General features: G+C 46.9%; 1 protein-coding gene across 1 annotated transcript; it reads left to right on the forward strand.

Annotated features, from left to right (window-relative positions):
* The first annotated feature begins 6,347 nt into the window (after window positions 1-6,347).
* Window positions 6,348-16,181, forward strand: AKAP4 (A-kinase anchoring protein 4). Its single transcript, XM_041001576.1, has 6 exons — window positions 6,348-6,478; window positions 7,591-7,686; window positions 8,926-8,976; window positions 9,544-9,645; window positions 13,483-15,597; window positions 15,840-16,181. Exons 2-6 carry the CDS (start codon window positions 7,591-7,593, stop codon window positions 15,993-15,995), a joined length of 2,520 nt encoding a protein of 839 aa, XP_040857510.1. The 5' UTR covers window positions 6,348-6,478; the 3' UTR covers window positions 15,996-16,181.
* The last annotated feature ends 1,158 nt before the right edge of the window (window positions 16,182-17,339 follow it).

Raw genomic sequence — 17,339 nt, forward strand, 5'->3', positions numbered from 1 at the left:
GGAAGGCCAGAATAGGCTAGGCTCCAACACCTTCTGGTGCCCACAAGAGCCAGAATGTCTGTGGGTTAGGCTGTAGAACCCATCAGTAAGAGCTACAATGGGTGCAGACTAGTTGGGCTGGGCTGCGGTACCTGGCAGTAAGTGCCAGGACTCAGGGCTAGACATGCCAGTCTGCATAGCAGCTCCCACTGCTGAGTGCAAGAGCCCAAACGGGGAACAGGCTAAACCAGGCTGGGCTGCAGCACCTATTCAAATATGTGTGAACTGGATATGGGGGCAGGCTGGGCAAGATCAGTCCACAGCACATACTGCCACGAGTGAGTCAGGGCAGGGTGCAGGCCAGGCCAGCTTGGACTGCAATACCCACCAGTTCATATGAGGAATGGGCATGAGCCAGTGTGGGATAGGGTGTTGTAACCAAGAGCTGGGACTGAGGTCATGCCTGGGTGATGCAGGCTGCAGCACCTGTTGGCAAAGAACCAGGGCTGGGAGCAGGCCTGGTAGGGGAACTTCAGGGACTCCATTGCTGGGCTGCTGCTTCCACTCGTGAGCATGGGAGCTGGGCTTAGGGGCAGGCTGGTCTGGGGGTAGGCAATGTTAGTCTAGGCTGCCATACTTGCTGGCCTTCATAGGAGCCAGAATAGGTGTGGGACAGGACAGGCTAGGCTGTGGCACCAACTGTCAAGTGCAAGGAGTAGCTGTAAGTCACATCAGTCTGGGCCACTGCACACACCAGAACAACAGAGAGCCAGATCTGGGGAGAGAATCTGTAGGGGAATTATGGTCTCACGTCTATGGGAATGTAGCTGTTGCCTGTGTAGACAGGGAGATGGGTGACGGGCCTAGCTCTCAGCTCTTGAGCTCCCTAGCAGGAACTGTGGCCTAGTAGTAAGCCTCAAGTCCTCCTACCAGATCTGCTTTGTGCCCTGGATTTCATGCTTATCAGTAGGGGCAGCAGGCATGCTTGGCATGGTATGCCCTCAGTCTTGGCCCTTGCATCTGTGGTAGGTACTTCAGCCTGGTGTCCCCTCCGCCTCCTCCCAGTCCCAGCTCCTATAAATGTGAGGTGTATTCCTGTCAGGTGAAATTTTGGGTTTAACCTGGCTAGGCCTATCAACCCCTTCTTCCCCCTCCCCCTCATTTCCTCTCTCTCATCAGAGAAGTCTTCCCTCTGACCATCCCCCACTCGCATCACTCCCTTCTTCCCTCTGTCCACTCACACCCTCTTTATCTCCTTCCCTCACCCCCTCCTTCCCTGTCTCCATTCCTCCCCTCACACCCTACTCCCTTCACTCCATGCTTCCCTCAGTCCATGATTCCCTCACTCCCTTGTTCCCTCACTACCTCTTTCCCACAATCCCTCCTTTCCTATATCCGCTCACTCACTTTTTCCCTCTCTCCCCTGACTGCCTCCTTCACCCTCCCCTCCTTCCCACTCTACCACCGCTCTCATTTCCACCATTATTCTGAGCCTTCCTTCTCTTTCCCCTCATTCCCTCACACCTCCTCTGCCTCTCCCCTCACTCCCTCCTTCACACACTCCCTCCCCTCACTCCCTCCTTCACACATCCCCTCCCCCTCACTCCCTCCTTCCCTCTCCCTCACTCCCCCTTCCCTCTCCCTCACTCCCCCTTCCCTCTCCCTCACTCCCTCCTTCCCTCTCTCACCTCTCTCCCCCCACTCCCCTTTCCCTCTCCCTCACTCCCCCTTCGCCTCCCTCACTCCTCCTTCCCTCTCCCTCACTCCCTCCTTCACACATCCCCTCTCCCTCACTCCCTCCTTCCCTCTCCCTCACTCCTCCTTCCCTCTCCCTCACTCCCCCTTCCCTCTCCCTCACTCCCTCCTTCCCTCTCTCCCCTCTCTCCCCCCACTCCCCTTTCCCTCTCCCTCACTCCCCCTTCGCTCTCCCTCACTCCCTCCTTCCCTCTCCCCCACTCCCCTTTCCCTCTCCCTCACTCCCCCTTCCCTCTCCCTCACTCCCCCTTCGCTCTCCCTCACTCCCCCTTCGCTCTCCCTCACTCCTCCTTCCCTCTCCCTCACTCCCCCTTCCCTCTCCCTCACTCCCTCCTTCCCTCTCTCACCTCTCTCCCCCCACTCCCCTTTCCCTCTCCCTCACTCCCCCTTCCCTCTCCCTCACTCCCTCCTTCCCTCTCCCCCCACTCCCCTTTCCCTCTCCCTCACTCCCCCTTCCCTCTCCCTCACTCCCCCTTCCCTCTCCCTCACTCCCCCTTCCCTCTCCCTCACTCCCCCTTCGCTCTCCCTCACTCCTCCTTCCCTCTCCCTCACTCCCCCTTCCCTCTCCCTCACTCCCTCCTTCCCTCTCCCTCACTCCCCCTTCCCTCTCCCTCACTCCCCCTTCCCTCTCCCTCACTCCCCCTTCCCTCTCCCTCACTCCCTCCTTCCCTCTCCCTCACTCCCCCTTCCCTCTCCCTCACTCCCCCTTCCCTCTCCCTCACTCCCCCTTCCCTCTCCCTCACTCCCCCTTCCCTCTCCCTCACTCCCTCCTTCCCTCTCCCTCACTCCCCCTTCCCTCTCCCTCACTCCCCCTTCCCTCTCCCTCACTCCCCCTTCCCTCTCCCTCACTCCCTCCTTCCCTCTCCCTCACTCCCCCTTCCCTCTCCCTCACTCCCCCTTCCCTCTCCCTCACTCCCCCTTCCCTCTCCCTCACTCCCTCCTTCCCTCTCCCTCACTCCTCCTTCCCTCTCCCCTTACTCCTCCTTCCCTCTCTCCCCTCACTCTCCCCTTCTCTCATTCCCTCCTTGCCTCTTCCCCTTCTCCTGCTCCCCTCTCTCCATCCCTCTCTCCCCCTCTCTCTCCTTCTCTCTCTCCCTCCTTCCCTTTGTCCCCTAACTCCCTTTTTCTCTCTCTCCAATTACTCCCTGCTTCCCTCATTTCCTCCTTCACTCTTTCCCTTCTCCCCCTCGCATCTCTTCCCTCCCTCTGTTCTTCCCTTTCTCCCCTCATTCCTTCACTGCCATCACTCCCTTCTCCCCTCACTCCCTCTCTCCTCCTCCCCCATTCCATCTCTGCCCTACTCCCTTCCCTCTCTCCCCTACCTCCCTGGTGCCCTCAGTCCCACTCTCCCACATTTCCCTATTCCCTCCTTTCCTCACTCCCTTCTTCCCTCTCCCCTTTCTTCCCTCTGGAATCCCACTCCTTCCCACATTGCCTGTCCTACTCTTTCCCTTGCTCATCTCACTCTCCACTTCCCTGTCCCTTCATTCGCTCCTTCTATAACTCCTTTCCCTCTGTCCCCCACTCCCTCTCTCCTGACTCCTTCATTCACTTGCTCCATCCTTCCCTCATTCGCTCCTTTCTCTCTCCCCTCTCCCCATCCTTGTCTCTCTCCACTCACTCCCACCTTCCTCTCCCATCACTCCCCACTTCCCTTATTCCCTTCTTGACTCTCTTCCCTCTCCCCCTTCTTGCATCTCTCTCATTCTCTTCATTCTCCCCTCATTTCCTCACAGCCCTCACTCCCTCCTTCCCTCATGCCCCTTCACTCTTCACCTCACTCTCCTTCCATCCCTCCCCTTACCCCCTCCTTCTATCCCTCCCCTCAGTCACTCCTTCCCTCACTTTCTCCTTCCCTCTCTCTCTTCACTCCTTCCTTCCCTGCTTCACATTCTATCCTCTTTCCCTCCTTCCTCTGCTTACTCACCATTTCACTCTCCTTTCACTATCTCCTTCCCTCACTCACTCCTTCCTTCTCTCCCCTCACTCCATCTTTCTCAGTTCCTCCTTCTCTCTCCCTCCTCTCTCATTCCCCCTTTTCCTCCCTTCCTTCACTCCATCTTTCCCACCTTTCCTCTCCCCTAAATTCCCTCTCTCTCCACTCCCTACTTCCCTCACTTCCTCCTTCATCTCCTCTTCCTTCCCTCTCCTTCTTCCCACTCTCACCTCACTCTTCTCACTCTCCCACTCCCTCCCTCTCTCCCTCCTCTTACATTCCTTCTCCTCCTTTCCTCGCTCCCTGCTCCCTCATTCCCTTACTGCCCTCACTCCCTCTTTCCTTCCCTTCCCCTCACTTTCTCCTTCCCCCACTCCCTCTTTCCCACATTCCCTCCTCACTCCCTTCTTCCCACATTCCTTCTCCCCCTCACTCCCTTCTTCCCTCTCTCCTTCCTTCTCTTTCTCCCCTCACTCCCTCCTTCTCTTACTCCCTCCTTTCTACCTTCCCTCTCATCCCCTTGCTCCCTTATTCCCACATTTCCTCTCACTGCCTTCTTCCCTCTTCCTATTACACTCCTTCTCTCCTTCCTTTTCTCCCCTCATTCTATCTTCCTTCTCTCTCCTCACACCCTCCTTCCCTCTCTCCCTTCACTCCCTACTTCCCTCACTTCCTCCTTCATCTCCACCCTCCTTCCCTCTCTCCTCTCACTCACTCCTTTCCTCCCTCTCCTTCCCACTCTCACTTCACTCCTTTTCCCCACTCATCTACTTCCTCCTTCCCTTACTCCTGCCTCTCATCCTTCTTCCCCCCTTATTCTCTCCTTCCTTCCCTCTCCTTCTTCCTTCACTACCCTCATTCCCCCTTTCTCTTCATTCCATCCTTCCCTCACTCCTTCCTTCTCTCCCCTCATTCCTTCCTTCCCTCTTTGCCTCATTACCTCAATGCCTTCACTCCCTCCCTTACTCACTTCTTTCCCTCTCTCCACTTATTCCCTCCTTCCTTCTCTCCTTCCATCTTTCCCTTCACTCCTTCCCTCCCTTACTCCCTCTCCTGCTCATTCCCTCACTGCCATCCTTCCCTCCTTCCTTCTCCCCCTCCTTCCCACTCTTCCCTTACTCCCTCACTCCCTCTCTCTCTTATTCCCCCCTTCCTCCTATCCCTCCTTCTCTCCCTCTGTCTTCCATGTCCTTCCCTGTCCTGGGTAGCTCTACCTTTCAGGAGAGGGTGAGAGTCAGAGGGACTGAAGCCAGGAGTGAGGAACTCCATTCCTGGATGTCAGGGACTCAAATACTCTGGGATTCTTGTGGTACTTTCCCAGGCTCATGGGGGGGGGGGTTGAGGGGGGGAGATGAATATGAAGTGGCAGGACCAGGACTTGAACCTGCACTCATATGGGGTGTCAGCTTGTTGCTGTCCACGATGCCAGCCCCAATAAATAAATCTGTATTATAAAGTATATGAAACTATTACTTAGATGGTCAGCTTGATTAACTATTAATTCAGATGTATTTATTCACACGTATGAGGTTAAAATGGAGACATGTAGGAAAAGGACAGGGCAGTGTGGGGAAGAGAGAAGACTTGGACACAGTGATATCCATTGGGTTGTAAATGAATGCTTCAAACTTAGTCTAAACAGAAAGCAACTGGAAGTGTAATGGGTAATCGTCTAAAAACACTATAACCACCAATTTAACACTGGCTGGAGTCAAAGGGACTGAATGGTACTTGAACCTTTTCATGGTTTAGGAGTCTGTGAAAGGCTGATTCTACCAATTGGCTCAACCTTTTTCTGAACTAGTCATGCTTCTTGATGATCAGAACTAGCTAAACCAATGACAGCTCAAAAACCTAAGAACAAAGACCCTGACTTTGTTCTGTCACTGTTCTCCATAGAAACAGCTGAGCCCTAAGCTATATATTCCTGCCCCAATGAGCAATTGGCCTTTAAAAGGGTATGGAGGGTTGAGTCAAGAAGTACCACCTTGAAGCAGACTACCAGGGTCACCTCAGCATCCAACTTGGCAACTAACATCATTCAAATGTCCTTCACGATCACGTATCCTGATTCTAAGAAGGTAAAGTATCCTCCCCCTTCCTTTGGACTGGCTTTTAGGGCTGTCTTAGTGGTGAGGTGAGGCTACAGAAGCTGTGAAGGCAGCCTCCAGTTTCTGTTTCATAGTTTGGGAGCACAGGGCCCAGAAAAGTCTTTATCAACATTGCTCAGTTTCTACACAAACATAAAGATCTCTTGCCACATGACTCTGATTTTTTATTGGGAGATTTAAAAATAATTAGGTTTAAATAATGAAAATGAGCACTTAAGACTCTCAGAGACTGGGGGACTTCTGTTTGGGAGTACTACAGGCCTCTGTCAATCAGGTAAAGATTATCCCTAGGTTGATCTGGAAATCTAACAAGAAATGGAATGGAGACATTGGAGGTTGTGAACTGGAGAAAACATTAAATATATGTCCCCTCTTAATCTCCAACCCCCCCCCAAAAAAAACATGTCCTAAAGCAGACAAGTGATAGACTTTGAAGGGAAGAGCTTACTGAGCTTGCCAGAGAGCCACGCCCTTGGCCAGTCTGATGTAGCACTGGGCATTGTGACTCAGCAAATTATGCTGTCATACCCCAGTGGTAGAGCCAGGAGCCAAAGGCCTGGCCAGTCAGTCTGCTCCAACAGCTGACCAGGGTGGCAGCCAGCTGCAGGTGCCCAAAAACTTGGCACTGCCCTGTTCCATCTAACGGGGCATAGCTCCTTTCTGGGTGGCCCAACGTTGAAACCAACTTCACTACAAGGTAATGAGTTCATATATATATAATATATATAAAAACTTTTTAAAAGTTTTTTTAGGATTTGAACTGAGGCTATATACCCAGATCACACGAGGGACTTCTATGCCTCCTCCTCTCTTTCCTAGGTTTGTGTTCTGTATTTCTTTGAAACAAAGAATCTCCCCCTTTGAGAGCATAGGAATTGTTTTTCTATAACTTTTTTTTCAAGGTTTTGTACACGTTCTTGAGTGGAAAGCCCATTTGGGGGCCAGAATGGTAAGGTGATGGGTAGGAAGGTAATACTATGTGAAAGAATAGTCAATAGAGGATAACTTACCAAAATGTAGGAAAGGGGAGGAAGAGAGGGAGGAGGGAAAGAGGAGGAAGGGGAGGGGGAGGAGGGAGAAGAGACTGGTAAGGGGAGGGAAGGGGCCAAAACAGGGAGGGGTGAAGAGAGGAGGGGCTAGAGGAGAGAGGGGAAGTCAAAGGGAGGGGCTAGGGAAGGGAGGGGGAGTCGGAGGGGAGGGAGGGGGAGTCCGAGGGGAGGGGCTAGGAGAGGGAGGAGGAGTTGGAAGGGAGGGGCTAGGGAAGGGAGGGGGAGTCAGAAGGGAGGGGCTGTGGAGGGAGGGGGAGTCAGAAGGGAGGGGCTAGGGGAGGGGAGGGGGAAGGGAGGGGCTAGGGGAGGGAGGGGGAGTCAGAAGGGAGGGGCTAGGGGAGGGAGGGAGGGGCTGGGGAGGGAGAGGGAGTCAGAAGGGAGGGGCTAGGGGAGGGAGGGGGAGTCAGAAGGGAGGGGCTAGGGGAGGGGAGGGGCTAGGGGAGGGAGGGGGAGTCAGAAGGGAGGGGCTAGGGGAGGGGAGAGAGAAGGGAGGGGCTAAGGGAGGGGAGTGAGAGGGGAGGGGCTAGGGGAGGGATGGGAGGGGAGGGGCTAGAAGAGGGAGGGGCCAGAGGAAGGAGGGGGTTAGAGGAGGGAGGGGGAGGAGTGGGATGGGGAGGAGGGGATGGGGTAGAAGAGGGGGTAAAAAGTGAAAGAGTGAAAAGGTGGGTTTCAGGATCCTTCCAGAGAGTCATATACAAGCTAGTCTCATTTCTCAAACCCATATGTAACCATTTGTAACTTGTTTTCTGACTCTTTTTAGATGTCTGATGATATTGACTGGTTACACAGCCGCAGGGGCGTGTGCAAGGTTGATCTTTACAGCCCAAAGGGACAACAAGATCAGCATCGGAAAGTGGTAAGATGTAAAGCAACTATCAATGCAGTAGAAATGTATTGACACATGGGTATAGATATTCTAGAGCCCACATAAGCTAATGAATGGCAAGCAATACTTGACTTCAAGCAACTTGCAGGTGGGTGGGCACACCTACGTCACAAAGGGGCCATTCCATCAGGGTGGGGCAGGATGGGAAGTGATGTAAGAGGTGGGCGGGGCATCTGGCAGAGCCATGGGCGGGACAAGGTGGAAGTGATGTAAGAGGTGGGCGGGCACCTGGCAGAGCCATGGGCGGGACAAGGTGGAAGTGATGTAAGAGGTGGGGGGGGGCACCTGGCAGAGCCATGGGCGGGACAAGGTGGAAGTGATGTAAGAGGTGGGCGGGGCACCTGGCAGAGCCATGGGCGGGACAAGGTGGAAGTGATGTAAGAGGTGGGAGGGGCACCTGGCAGAGCCATGGGCGGGACAAGGTGGAAGTGATGTAAGAGGTGGGAGGGGCACCTGGCAGAGCCATGGGTGGGGCAGAGAAGTGGCTGCTTGGTAGCCAGTGCCTATTGCATAAGACATGTTAAGTGATAATAACATTGCCTCTCCACCAGCAAGTTATCCCAGGATCCCTTGGAGGAAGAAATACTTCAACCACTTCATACTGTTATGCCTTCATACTGTTACTTCAATGGATTTGCCTAGTATTTCCTAGTTCTTACCAGCTCCGTGTTCTCATGCAATTATACACTTAATACAATGTTTTTAAAATTAACTTACATTTTAAAAATTTGTCATCTTAGGAAGTATTGTCCATAATTTTACAGGTTTGAGGTTCTAATAAAACACATATATCAAACACTAATGTTTAGTCATGTATCACCTGAAACCCTTTACATGCAACATTTTCAGAAAACTGATGTAGTAGAAAATGTCCTTAACCTGAAGCAAAGGAAATCTAGTTCTGATACAAGCTCTACCTTTGAACTTGTGCAGTTGGACAAGCTACTTCTCAGTTTTCTCAGTTAACACAAGTTGAGCTTATGGCAGATTGCTGTTCTTATTTAGGGATATAGTATATAGTCTGTCTAACAATATTCACAAGGTTAACATTCATTGAGGACTTTCTATGTTTCATACCATTCATAAAGCTCCTTTCACATGTACTATCCAAGTTAGTCTTCACAAGGATGTCATAAGGTAAGTGTATTGCCATCTCAAAGAGAGCCTTCACTTTAGTCTTTCTAAACTCATGCTCCTAATTTGATGCAGATATGCTTCGTGGATGTGTCCACTCTGAACGTTGAAGACAAAGAGGGCAAGGTACGTATTTGCAGCTCAGAGCTGCAGTGGATGGGAAACTACTGAGATGGATTATGAGTCAAGTACAAATAAAGGGAAAAGATGTGGTGTAGGACAGGAAAGCAGAGACAATTCAGGTGGAAATCATCATCCCCATGACCTGGGATCCCTGTGATTTTACCATCACTCTAAATTCCGAGTCTCATTTTAGAACTTATTTAGAAGTTTCTAATAAGACTGAAAGAATCAAAGCATGGCAGATAGCATGTCAGAAAAGTTCCCCCCTCCCAAAAAAAAAAGCCAAGCTCTCCAAACAGGTGATGATGAAATCAGTATGGTTCTACATGGCTCTTGATGACTTTGTGAGCACCTTCTGCAGGAGAAATAGCAGTTTCTGGAAGAAACTTTTGTCTGTCTTCAGAGGCAAATTAGCATTACAAGCCTACTACTTCTCCTGCAGGAAGCCAAAGAGTAACAAGAACCATGACATTCATGATTTGAAGTGATGGGTTGGGTGGGTGGAAGGAGCAGCATGGAGAAGTCTCCAAAAGCAACTATTCCTAAGAATATGGCCCTTGGATTCCATAGGATGCTACTGGTTCCACCTCAGAAAGCGAGTTAAACCTGGACCGCCTAGAAGAGAAAGAAATCATCGTGATCAAAGACACTGAGAAACAAGAACAGTCCAAGGTATAGTTAACACGTGAGGTTCCACCACTTCTGATTCCTAAGTCCAACACAAAGTCCAATGACTCTGGTCCAGACACAGCAAGAAACCTATTGTCAAGCATTCCCATCAATTTCAACACTACAACAATATAAAGAACACAAGGCTAAGTTGAGGCCACAGGAAGTGCAATACACTGATGCCTAATGGTGACATTCATTAATCAAAGAAATTCAGAATACTCTTTTCTAGTCTCATGTACCCACTCCAAAGGAACGTTTCTCCTCTTTGTCAAAGATGTAGCCTCACAAGCAACATTCTAAGCAATGTTCCTTGCTGATTTAGAGTGGACTTGTGCGGTACTCATTGCCAACATCCAACAAAGAATAAGGAACAGAAAATTCATAGTAACTACCAATTTGGGTGCCTAGTCTTAACTCTGGATACTCTAAGAGATTACCCAGATGTTTGGGTCATTCCAAATTAGAAACAATTGGGATTTCATGCCACCGTTGCATACAGAATCCTTTTGTTTTTGTGTTAAGTATCCCAGAATATATCAGGTTTCCTGTTTGGAGAGGGAATTGGAGCACACAACAATTCACTCTCACATTCTTACAAGCCTGGAGTTCCTGTTGTAGGCACAAGACATTTGGCATTAGTGCAAAGGAGTCAAATATTTCTTTTTATGTCTCTGGGCTCCTAGTTTATTACAAAAGTATCATTTCAGGCCCCATTTCAGAGTGACAACAGTCACCCAAGGAGGGAAAAAACAGGTTCACAGCATTCCCCCAAAGAGTTTGGGGTTTAGTCAGGGGTAGCTGACTCCATTTTAGTTTTGGTGTTTATTAAAAAAAAAAAAAAAGCAACCCATATTTACCACACAAAACCCAGATCTCCTTGACTGCAACTTAAACCTATTTGCAAAAAGCTGACCATTTCATGACCTCAGTGAAAAGAGAGGGGTTGAAGCAACGGAAGAAGGGAAAGAAAAACCGTATGTATGACACATATTCCAAAATGGACTGTCACAAGCATGTGCACATACCATCAGTTTATACAAAATGACACAATTAGTGCACATTTACTACATTTAAAAATAATTTCTATAAGCAATGGCAAAAACATGCCTGGCTACATGAGATACTGATAAATACATGACATTGATGTAACAGGTTTAAACACATTGACCTAGTCTTAAACAAGGAGAGGTATATATGTAAAAAAAAAACATATGCACAGAGTCAGATGTGGTGACAGGTCCACAGGCATCACACATAAACACCTATCTCCACATTCACGTACACAATACATAAATACACACATAAATACATACACATTCATCAAACCACAGTGACTACACACTCATCTTTCAGCATACACACTTAAATATACATACCTATGCAAAGACATAACATCGTCACACAATTATGCTAACATACACACACAGAGACATCAAGTAACAGTGTAATCACTGATACACAGATGTGTAGGCCTTGACTCCCACAGTGATACAAATACAGTGACACACCCATTCAGATACTCTCACACATGCTCAAATGCCAGACTGAGCAACACTGATACACGTTTGACATGCACTGATAGAATATAAATCCATACCAAATTAAATATGCAGTCATTACACAATCACTAATTGAATTTATACACATAATTTATAGCTGATTACTTATTGACACTTGCTCATTTACACGCAGAGACACTCTTATGTTTGGACACACAAAAGAGTTGTAACAAACCTGAGTACATTGACCTATTCTTATACAAAGACTTACACATGTGCAAAGATTTACAAGGCACACAGTATCAGATGCAGAAACATGTCTACAGGTATAACATGCAAACACCTATCCTCACATTCACACACATGTGTAAACACACATAACACTAACACACACAGTCTTGATCAAATCACAGTCACCTTGAAAACATAGATGTTGGCATATACGCTTATAGTATACATCACTATGAAAAAACTTGCATGGTCAAACACAATACTGCTAACATACCTATATGCAAACTTTACCAATTGACACATGATCATTAACACACTTGACACCTTGAATCATACATACGTTGATATAAATGCAATGACACATCCAACTCAGACATGCTCAAATGCATTGTCAAGCATTAACAAAACACACATTCTAGCTAATTAAACATGCACAGTCATTACACAATGACTAATATAAGGATTTACTCTTTAACATAAATTCATAAATGAGTTAGGGCATATACATTCATCAATTACTTATTGACACTTGATCATTTACACTCAGACACTCTCATTTATATTTGGACACACAAAATTAAAGAAACCTATACATTGACCTACTCTTACACAAGGACTCTCACAACACAGCTACAAAGGCACACAGTGTCAGAAGCAAACCATGACCATATGTTACAAATGCAAACATGCATCCCCACATTCATGCACGTATACTGATACACTAATACACACAACCTTATTCAAACCACAGTGATCATAGACATACAGGTTGTAGCATGCATACATATACATACATATGAATGTGTATGCATGTAATACACAATCATGCTAACATACACACATTCAAACTTTTACCAACTGACACATAGTCAATGGCACATATGTTTGTACACTTTGAATCATACATTATTACAGTTACAGGAACACTAATACATATAGTATTGATCAAACCACAGTGACCACATAGACTCATGTTTTAGTATACACATCATACATGAACATGCTGACATACACACAAACTTACACCAAGTGACAGTTGTTGATACACTTGTTTGTATGCCTAGAATCACATACTGCCACAAAGACAATACGCCAGATTAGTGCAACACTAACATATACATTGTAAAGCATTGATATAGCACAAAATCATACCCAATTCACCATGCACAGTCATTATACAATCACTAGTATGTGGAATTATCCTTTAAAGAAATCAATAAATTATAATAGAATGAACATTGATTTGTTCACATTTCCTCATCTATTTTAAGAGACACTCTGACATTTTGACACACAAAATTGGTGTAACAAATCTATTTCTTAAAGTGGTCCCACATATGTAGATATAGACACACAGTGTCAGATGTAGTGACATGTCTGCATGTATGACATATAAATGCCCATTTCTACATTTATGCACATAATGAATAAACACTACTCATAACACTAGCACATGGCATCCATCAAGCCACAGTGACTACACAGGCTCATGTTTTGACATACACACTTAAATATAAGTATGTATAGGATATACATGGTCACACAATCATGCTAACATATACACACACAAACTTAACATCAAGTGATACACAGCCATTGACACAGTGGGTTGTGTGCTTTAAAGCACACATTGATACAAATGCTGTGACACACTCAGATACTTACACATACTCAAATGCCAGACTCTGCAACACTGACACATTGTCAAGTATTGATAAAATATAAGTTGCTATCCGATTAAGCATGTAGAAATTACACAGATCACTAATATATGGATTACTTTATATAAATTCATAAATTATGAGTTATAGACATAGGTAGAACACTTGTTGACACTTGCTCATTTGCATTCAGAGACACTCTAACTCATATTTGGACACACAAAATAGTTGTAACAAACCTGAGTACATTGACCTATTCTTACACAAGGACTCACACACATGCAAAGATCTACAAAGGCATACAGATATGGGGACACATATACAAACATCCATCCTCTTAGTCTTGCATATAACACATAAACATTCATACACTAAGACACACAGCCCTGATCAAACCACAATGACCATAGAGATCATGACCCTGACAGATGATTTTTTTTTTCCAGACGGAGGGATCCGTATGCCTGTTCAAACAAACTCCCTCCGACTCCATAAGTGTTATTAATTGGCTTCTTAATGACCTCCAAAAATATGCCTTGGGTTTCCAACATGCACTGAGCCCCTCAGCCTCAAGTTGTAAACACAAAGTAGGAGATATAGGAAATGAACAACCTGGATCATCCACTGCAAATGGCTACAGTGTCTATGCTGATCAACTAAACATAGATTGTACAGGCAACAGTTCTCAAACCACACATCTAGAATTGACCGCATCCAAAAATACTAACAACAACCAAAGTCCTTCAAGTCCTATAGCCAAGTCTTCAAGCACCCAAAGGTCAGTTGCCTCATCTGAAACAGAGTGCTCTATGGATGACCTCTCCTACTACGTCAACCGACTGTCTTCCCTGGTAATCCAAATGGCCCGTAAAGAAATCAAGGAGAAGTTGGAAGGCGGAAGCAAATGTTTCCATCAATCCATCTATTCTCCTTCTGGGGAAAAAGGGAAGAATAGTCCTCGCAGTGCTGTGAGCAAGATTGCTTCTGAACTGGCCCACGATGCTGTAGAAATGACATCATCTGAAATGCGTAGTACTGGTGACGACAGCAGGGACGGTGGCCGCAAAACTTTTCTGTATAGTGAGCTGACTAACAGGACCAGGAGTTCAGATAAACAACTATGCCAAAGAGATAGCAAAGATTTTGCAGATTCCTTAAGTAAGGGGCTCATGGTTTATGCCAATCAATTAGCATCTGATATGATGGTCTCTGTTATGAAAACCTTAAAGATGCATAGTTCAGGAAAGCCAATTCCAGCCTGTGTGGTCCTGAAAAGGGTGCTATTAAAACACACCAAGGAAATCGTGTCTGATCTGATTGATTCCTGTATGAAGAACCTGCATAACATCACCGGTGTCCTCATGACGGACTCCGACTTCGTCTCAGCTGTCAAAAGGAATCTGTTTAACCATGGAAGACAAAATGCTGCTGATATTATGGAAGCCATGCTGAAACGCTTAGTCAGTGCCCTTCTTGGAGAGAAAAAGGAGACTAAATCTCAGAGTCTGTCTTACGCAACATTGAAAGCTGGATCCCACGATCTAAAATCCAAGAATCAGAGTCTCGAATTCTCCGCCATGAAAGCCGAAGTGAAGGGGAAAGACAAAGGCAAAATGAAAGCAGACCAGGACAAAGCACTGACCAGTGCTGAAAAGGTTGGTGAACACATCCTCAAAGAGAGTCTAACTATGTGGAATCAAAAGCAAGGAAATCAGGGCAAGATGCCTAGCAAAACATGCACTAGTAAAGACGAGAAAACTCAACAACTCAGTCCTTCCACAGATTCACTGGCTAAGGATCTGATTGTTTCTGCCCTTATGTTGATCCAGTATCATTTGACCCAGCAAGCCAAAGGCAAAGATTCATATGAAGAGGAGGGTCCTGGTACTACTTATCTGACTCAAACTGCCCATTACGAAAAGTCTGGAAACGGTCAAAGTTCCAAATCACTTTCAATGAAACATCTGGAATCTCGTGGAGGTCTTGGACCATCAGTATCTTCCAAAGACAGTCAGCAGCTGGACTGCCCAAAATTGGACATGTCAAGCATTGTCCTATCGCTGATTCAAAGGCTGCTTAGTGAAAGCTCCATAAATGGTGATGAATATGAAAATGACAGCAAGACCAAAGCAAGCAAATTAAGCTGCATGTCCAAGAGAGCTGACAGAGGTGAAGAAGATCAGAGCATGGACAATCAAGACCCGGACTTCATGAGTGGCGTGAAGCAAGTGAACCGCCACTTTATAGATCAACTGGTAGAATCTGTGATGAAGTTGTGCCTTATCATGGCCAAGTACAGCAACAATGGAGCCGCTCTGGCTGAACTGGAAGAACAAGCAGGCTCGAGTAGCAATTCCAATTTTGGCTCTCGTTGTAGTCACATCGGTGGCATGTCACAGAAATACCAAGACTCCCAGAGGCCAGAAGTAATCGTCAATAATCAGTCTTCTACCAGCAGCTTGCAGAAGCAGCTACAGGCTGTCTTGCAGTGGATTGCCGCCTCCCAGTATAATGTGCCAATGCTCTACTTCATGGGCGATGATGATGGACAACTGGAGAAGGTAAGCAATTCACCAAGGCTCTAGGGAAGAGAGGGTTGGTTGAAAAGAGCAGAGGGAAGAAGGCAGACCTGTACTTACAGTCCACTTCCAGTGATGACTGCACATTTTAATCCTAGAATTGTGAGTAGGAAGGCGGTGGCAGGGAAGAAGAGAAGGGGAGTTGGGGGAAGCATTCAGTTGGTCTAGCAGACCTTTCTTCTAGAAAGTACTTGGTGATTCAAACTGATTCAATCTCTTCACAGCTTCCTGAAGTCTCAGCTAAGGCAGCGGAGAAGGGCTACAGTGTGGGAGATCTTCTCCAGGAGGTCATGAAGTTCGCCAAAGAACGTCAGCTGGACAAAGCCGTGGGTAACATGGCTAGAAAGCAACTGTTAGATTGGCTGCTTGCTAACCTGTGAGCTAACGACATGTCTTGACTCCTCTCACCTTACCCCCCCCCACCACCACCACCCAGCAGCATTCCAACCCAGCTGGAACACCCTTAACATCAGGCTGGTGAATATTTCCCAGCACATTTGAGCAGTCTCCCTGTGCAAATTCAGGGTATCCAACAAGCTGGGCAAAAAATGAATTAAAAAAAATATCGCATCCACTCTTTGTCAGACTGACTTCATTCATAAGAGGGAAATGGATCCAATTCCTAGGACTAATGATTGAGTAGCAAACAGGTGTCAAGAACTCATCATGAGTTACGGTCTAACCACCCAAGATACAGTGATAGACTCCTTTGTCCAAGTTTCTAAACAGTCTGGATTGTCCAAAATAACCACAGTCTATAGATCAGCTACTTGCAGCTTCCCTGTTTCTCCTCAAAATCCACACCTAATTTGATCATTCATTTTGTAATCACAACGATACAACTTTCTGAGTCATTGTAAAGAGTGTGCCTATTAGATAGCTTAGGCCAACACAAAGTTGAAGTGGACAGCACCAAATCTGGCCGCACACATACACACACACACACACACACACCAATGTTCACCGCACATGACTAAACACCACCTAAACCACTTCATTTAGTGCGATTTCCTTACCTTCTGCCAGTCTGAAGAAAAATGTTGCAAGAACAGAACACAAAGCTACGCAGAGGTAAGTTCTGGTGAGTATCAGTGCCCCTTTAGGACTAGCACCACGTTGCTAGTTTTCTTCTGTGCTTCCCAAAAGTCAAGCTTGATGCCAGAATTCATTGCAAATCAGATCAAGATAGTGGTTTCATTTACATGGACCCCTGTCTATCCAGTTTTCTGTTTCCTCTTGTGGCATGCCATGACACTTTTTAGAGCAAGCATGGGTTCTGGAATCAATAGATAAAGCTTCCCTTCTTGGGATGAGCTTGGTGGCACACTGGGTTAAGCTGCCATTTGTGATATTAGTATTCCATATCTGATCACCAGAAGAGTTGTGTCTGACTTAACACGTTGCTAGTAATGCACTTGAAAAAGCAGCAGGTGGTAGGACAAGTTTTTTGGGAACCCTGACACCCCATGGGAGACACAAAAAGAATCCTAGGCATCTTGGCCTGACCGAGTCCTAGCCATTGCAGTCATTTAAGGAGTGATTCAGCAGATAAGAGATCTCTATCATTCTCTCCCTCTCCTCCCTCCCTCCCCCCCATCTCTGTTTCCCTCTCTATATGTCATTATGTTAAATAAATCTTTTTTTAAAAGATTTATTTTTATTGGAAAGACGGATATACAGAGAGGAAGATCTTCCGTCCAATGATTCACTCCCCAAGTGAGCCG

The sequence above is a fragment of the Ochotona curzoniae genome, unplaced genomic scaffold, assembly GCF_017591425.1.
Source record: "Ochotona curzoniae isolate NIBS_2020 unplaced genomic scaffold, NIBS_Ocur_1.0 contig_1274, whole genome shotgun sequence".
Lineage (NCBI taxonomy): Eukaryota > Metazoa > Chordata > Mammalia > Lagomorpha > Ochotonidae > Ochotona > Ochotona curzoniae.

What these genes read in the sequence shown, in the direction of transcription:
- AKAP4 (XM_041001576.1), top strand. Translation starts at nt 7,591, where the DNA reads ATGTCTGATGATATTGACTGGTTACACAGCCGCAGGGGCGTGTGCAAG. An exon ending in AAGATCAGCATCGGAAAGTG is followed by an intron (nt 7,687 to 8,925) that starts GTAAGATGTAAA and finishes AATTTGATGCAG; the next exon opens with ATATGCTTCGTGGATGTGTC. An exon ending in TTGAAGACAAAGAGGGCAAG is followed by an intron (nt 8,977 to 9,543) that starts GTACGTATTTGC and finishes TGGATTCCATAG; the next exon opens with GATGCTACTGGTTCCACCTC.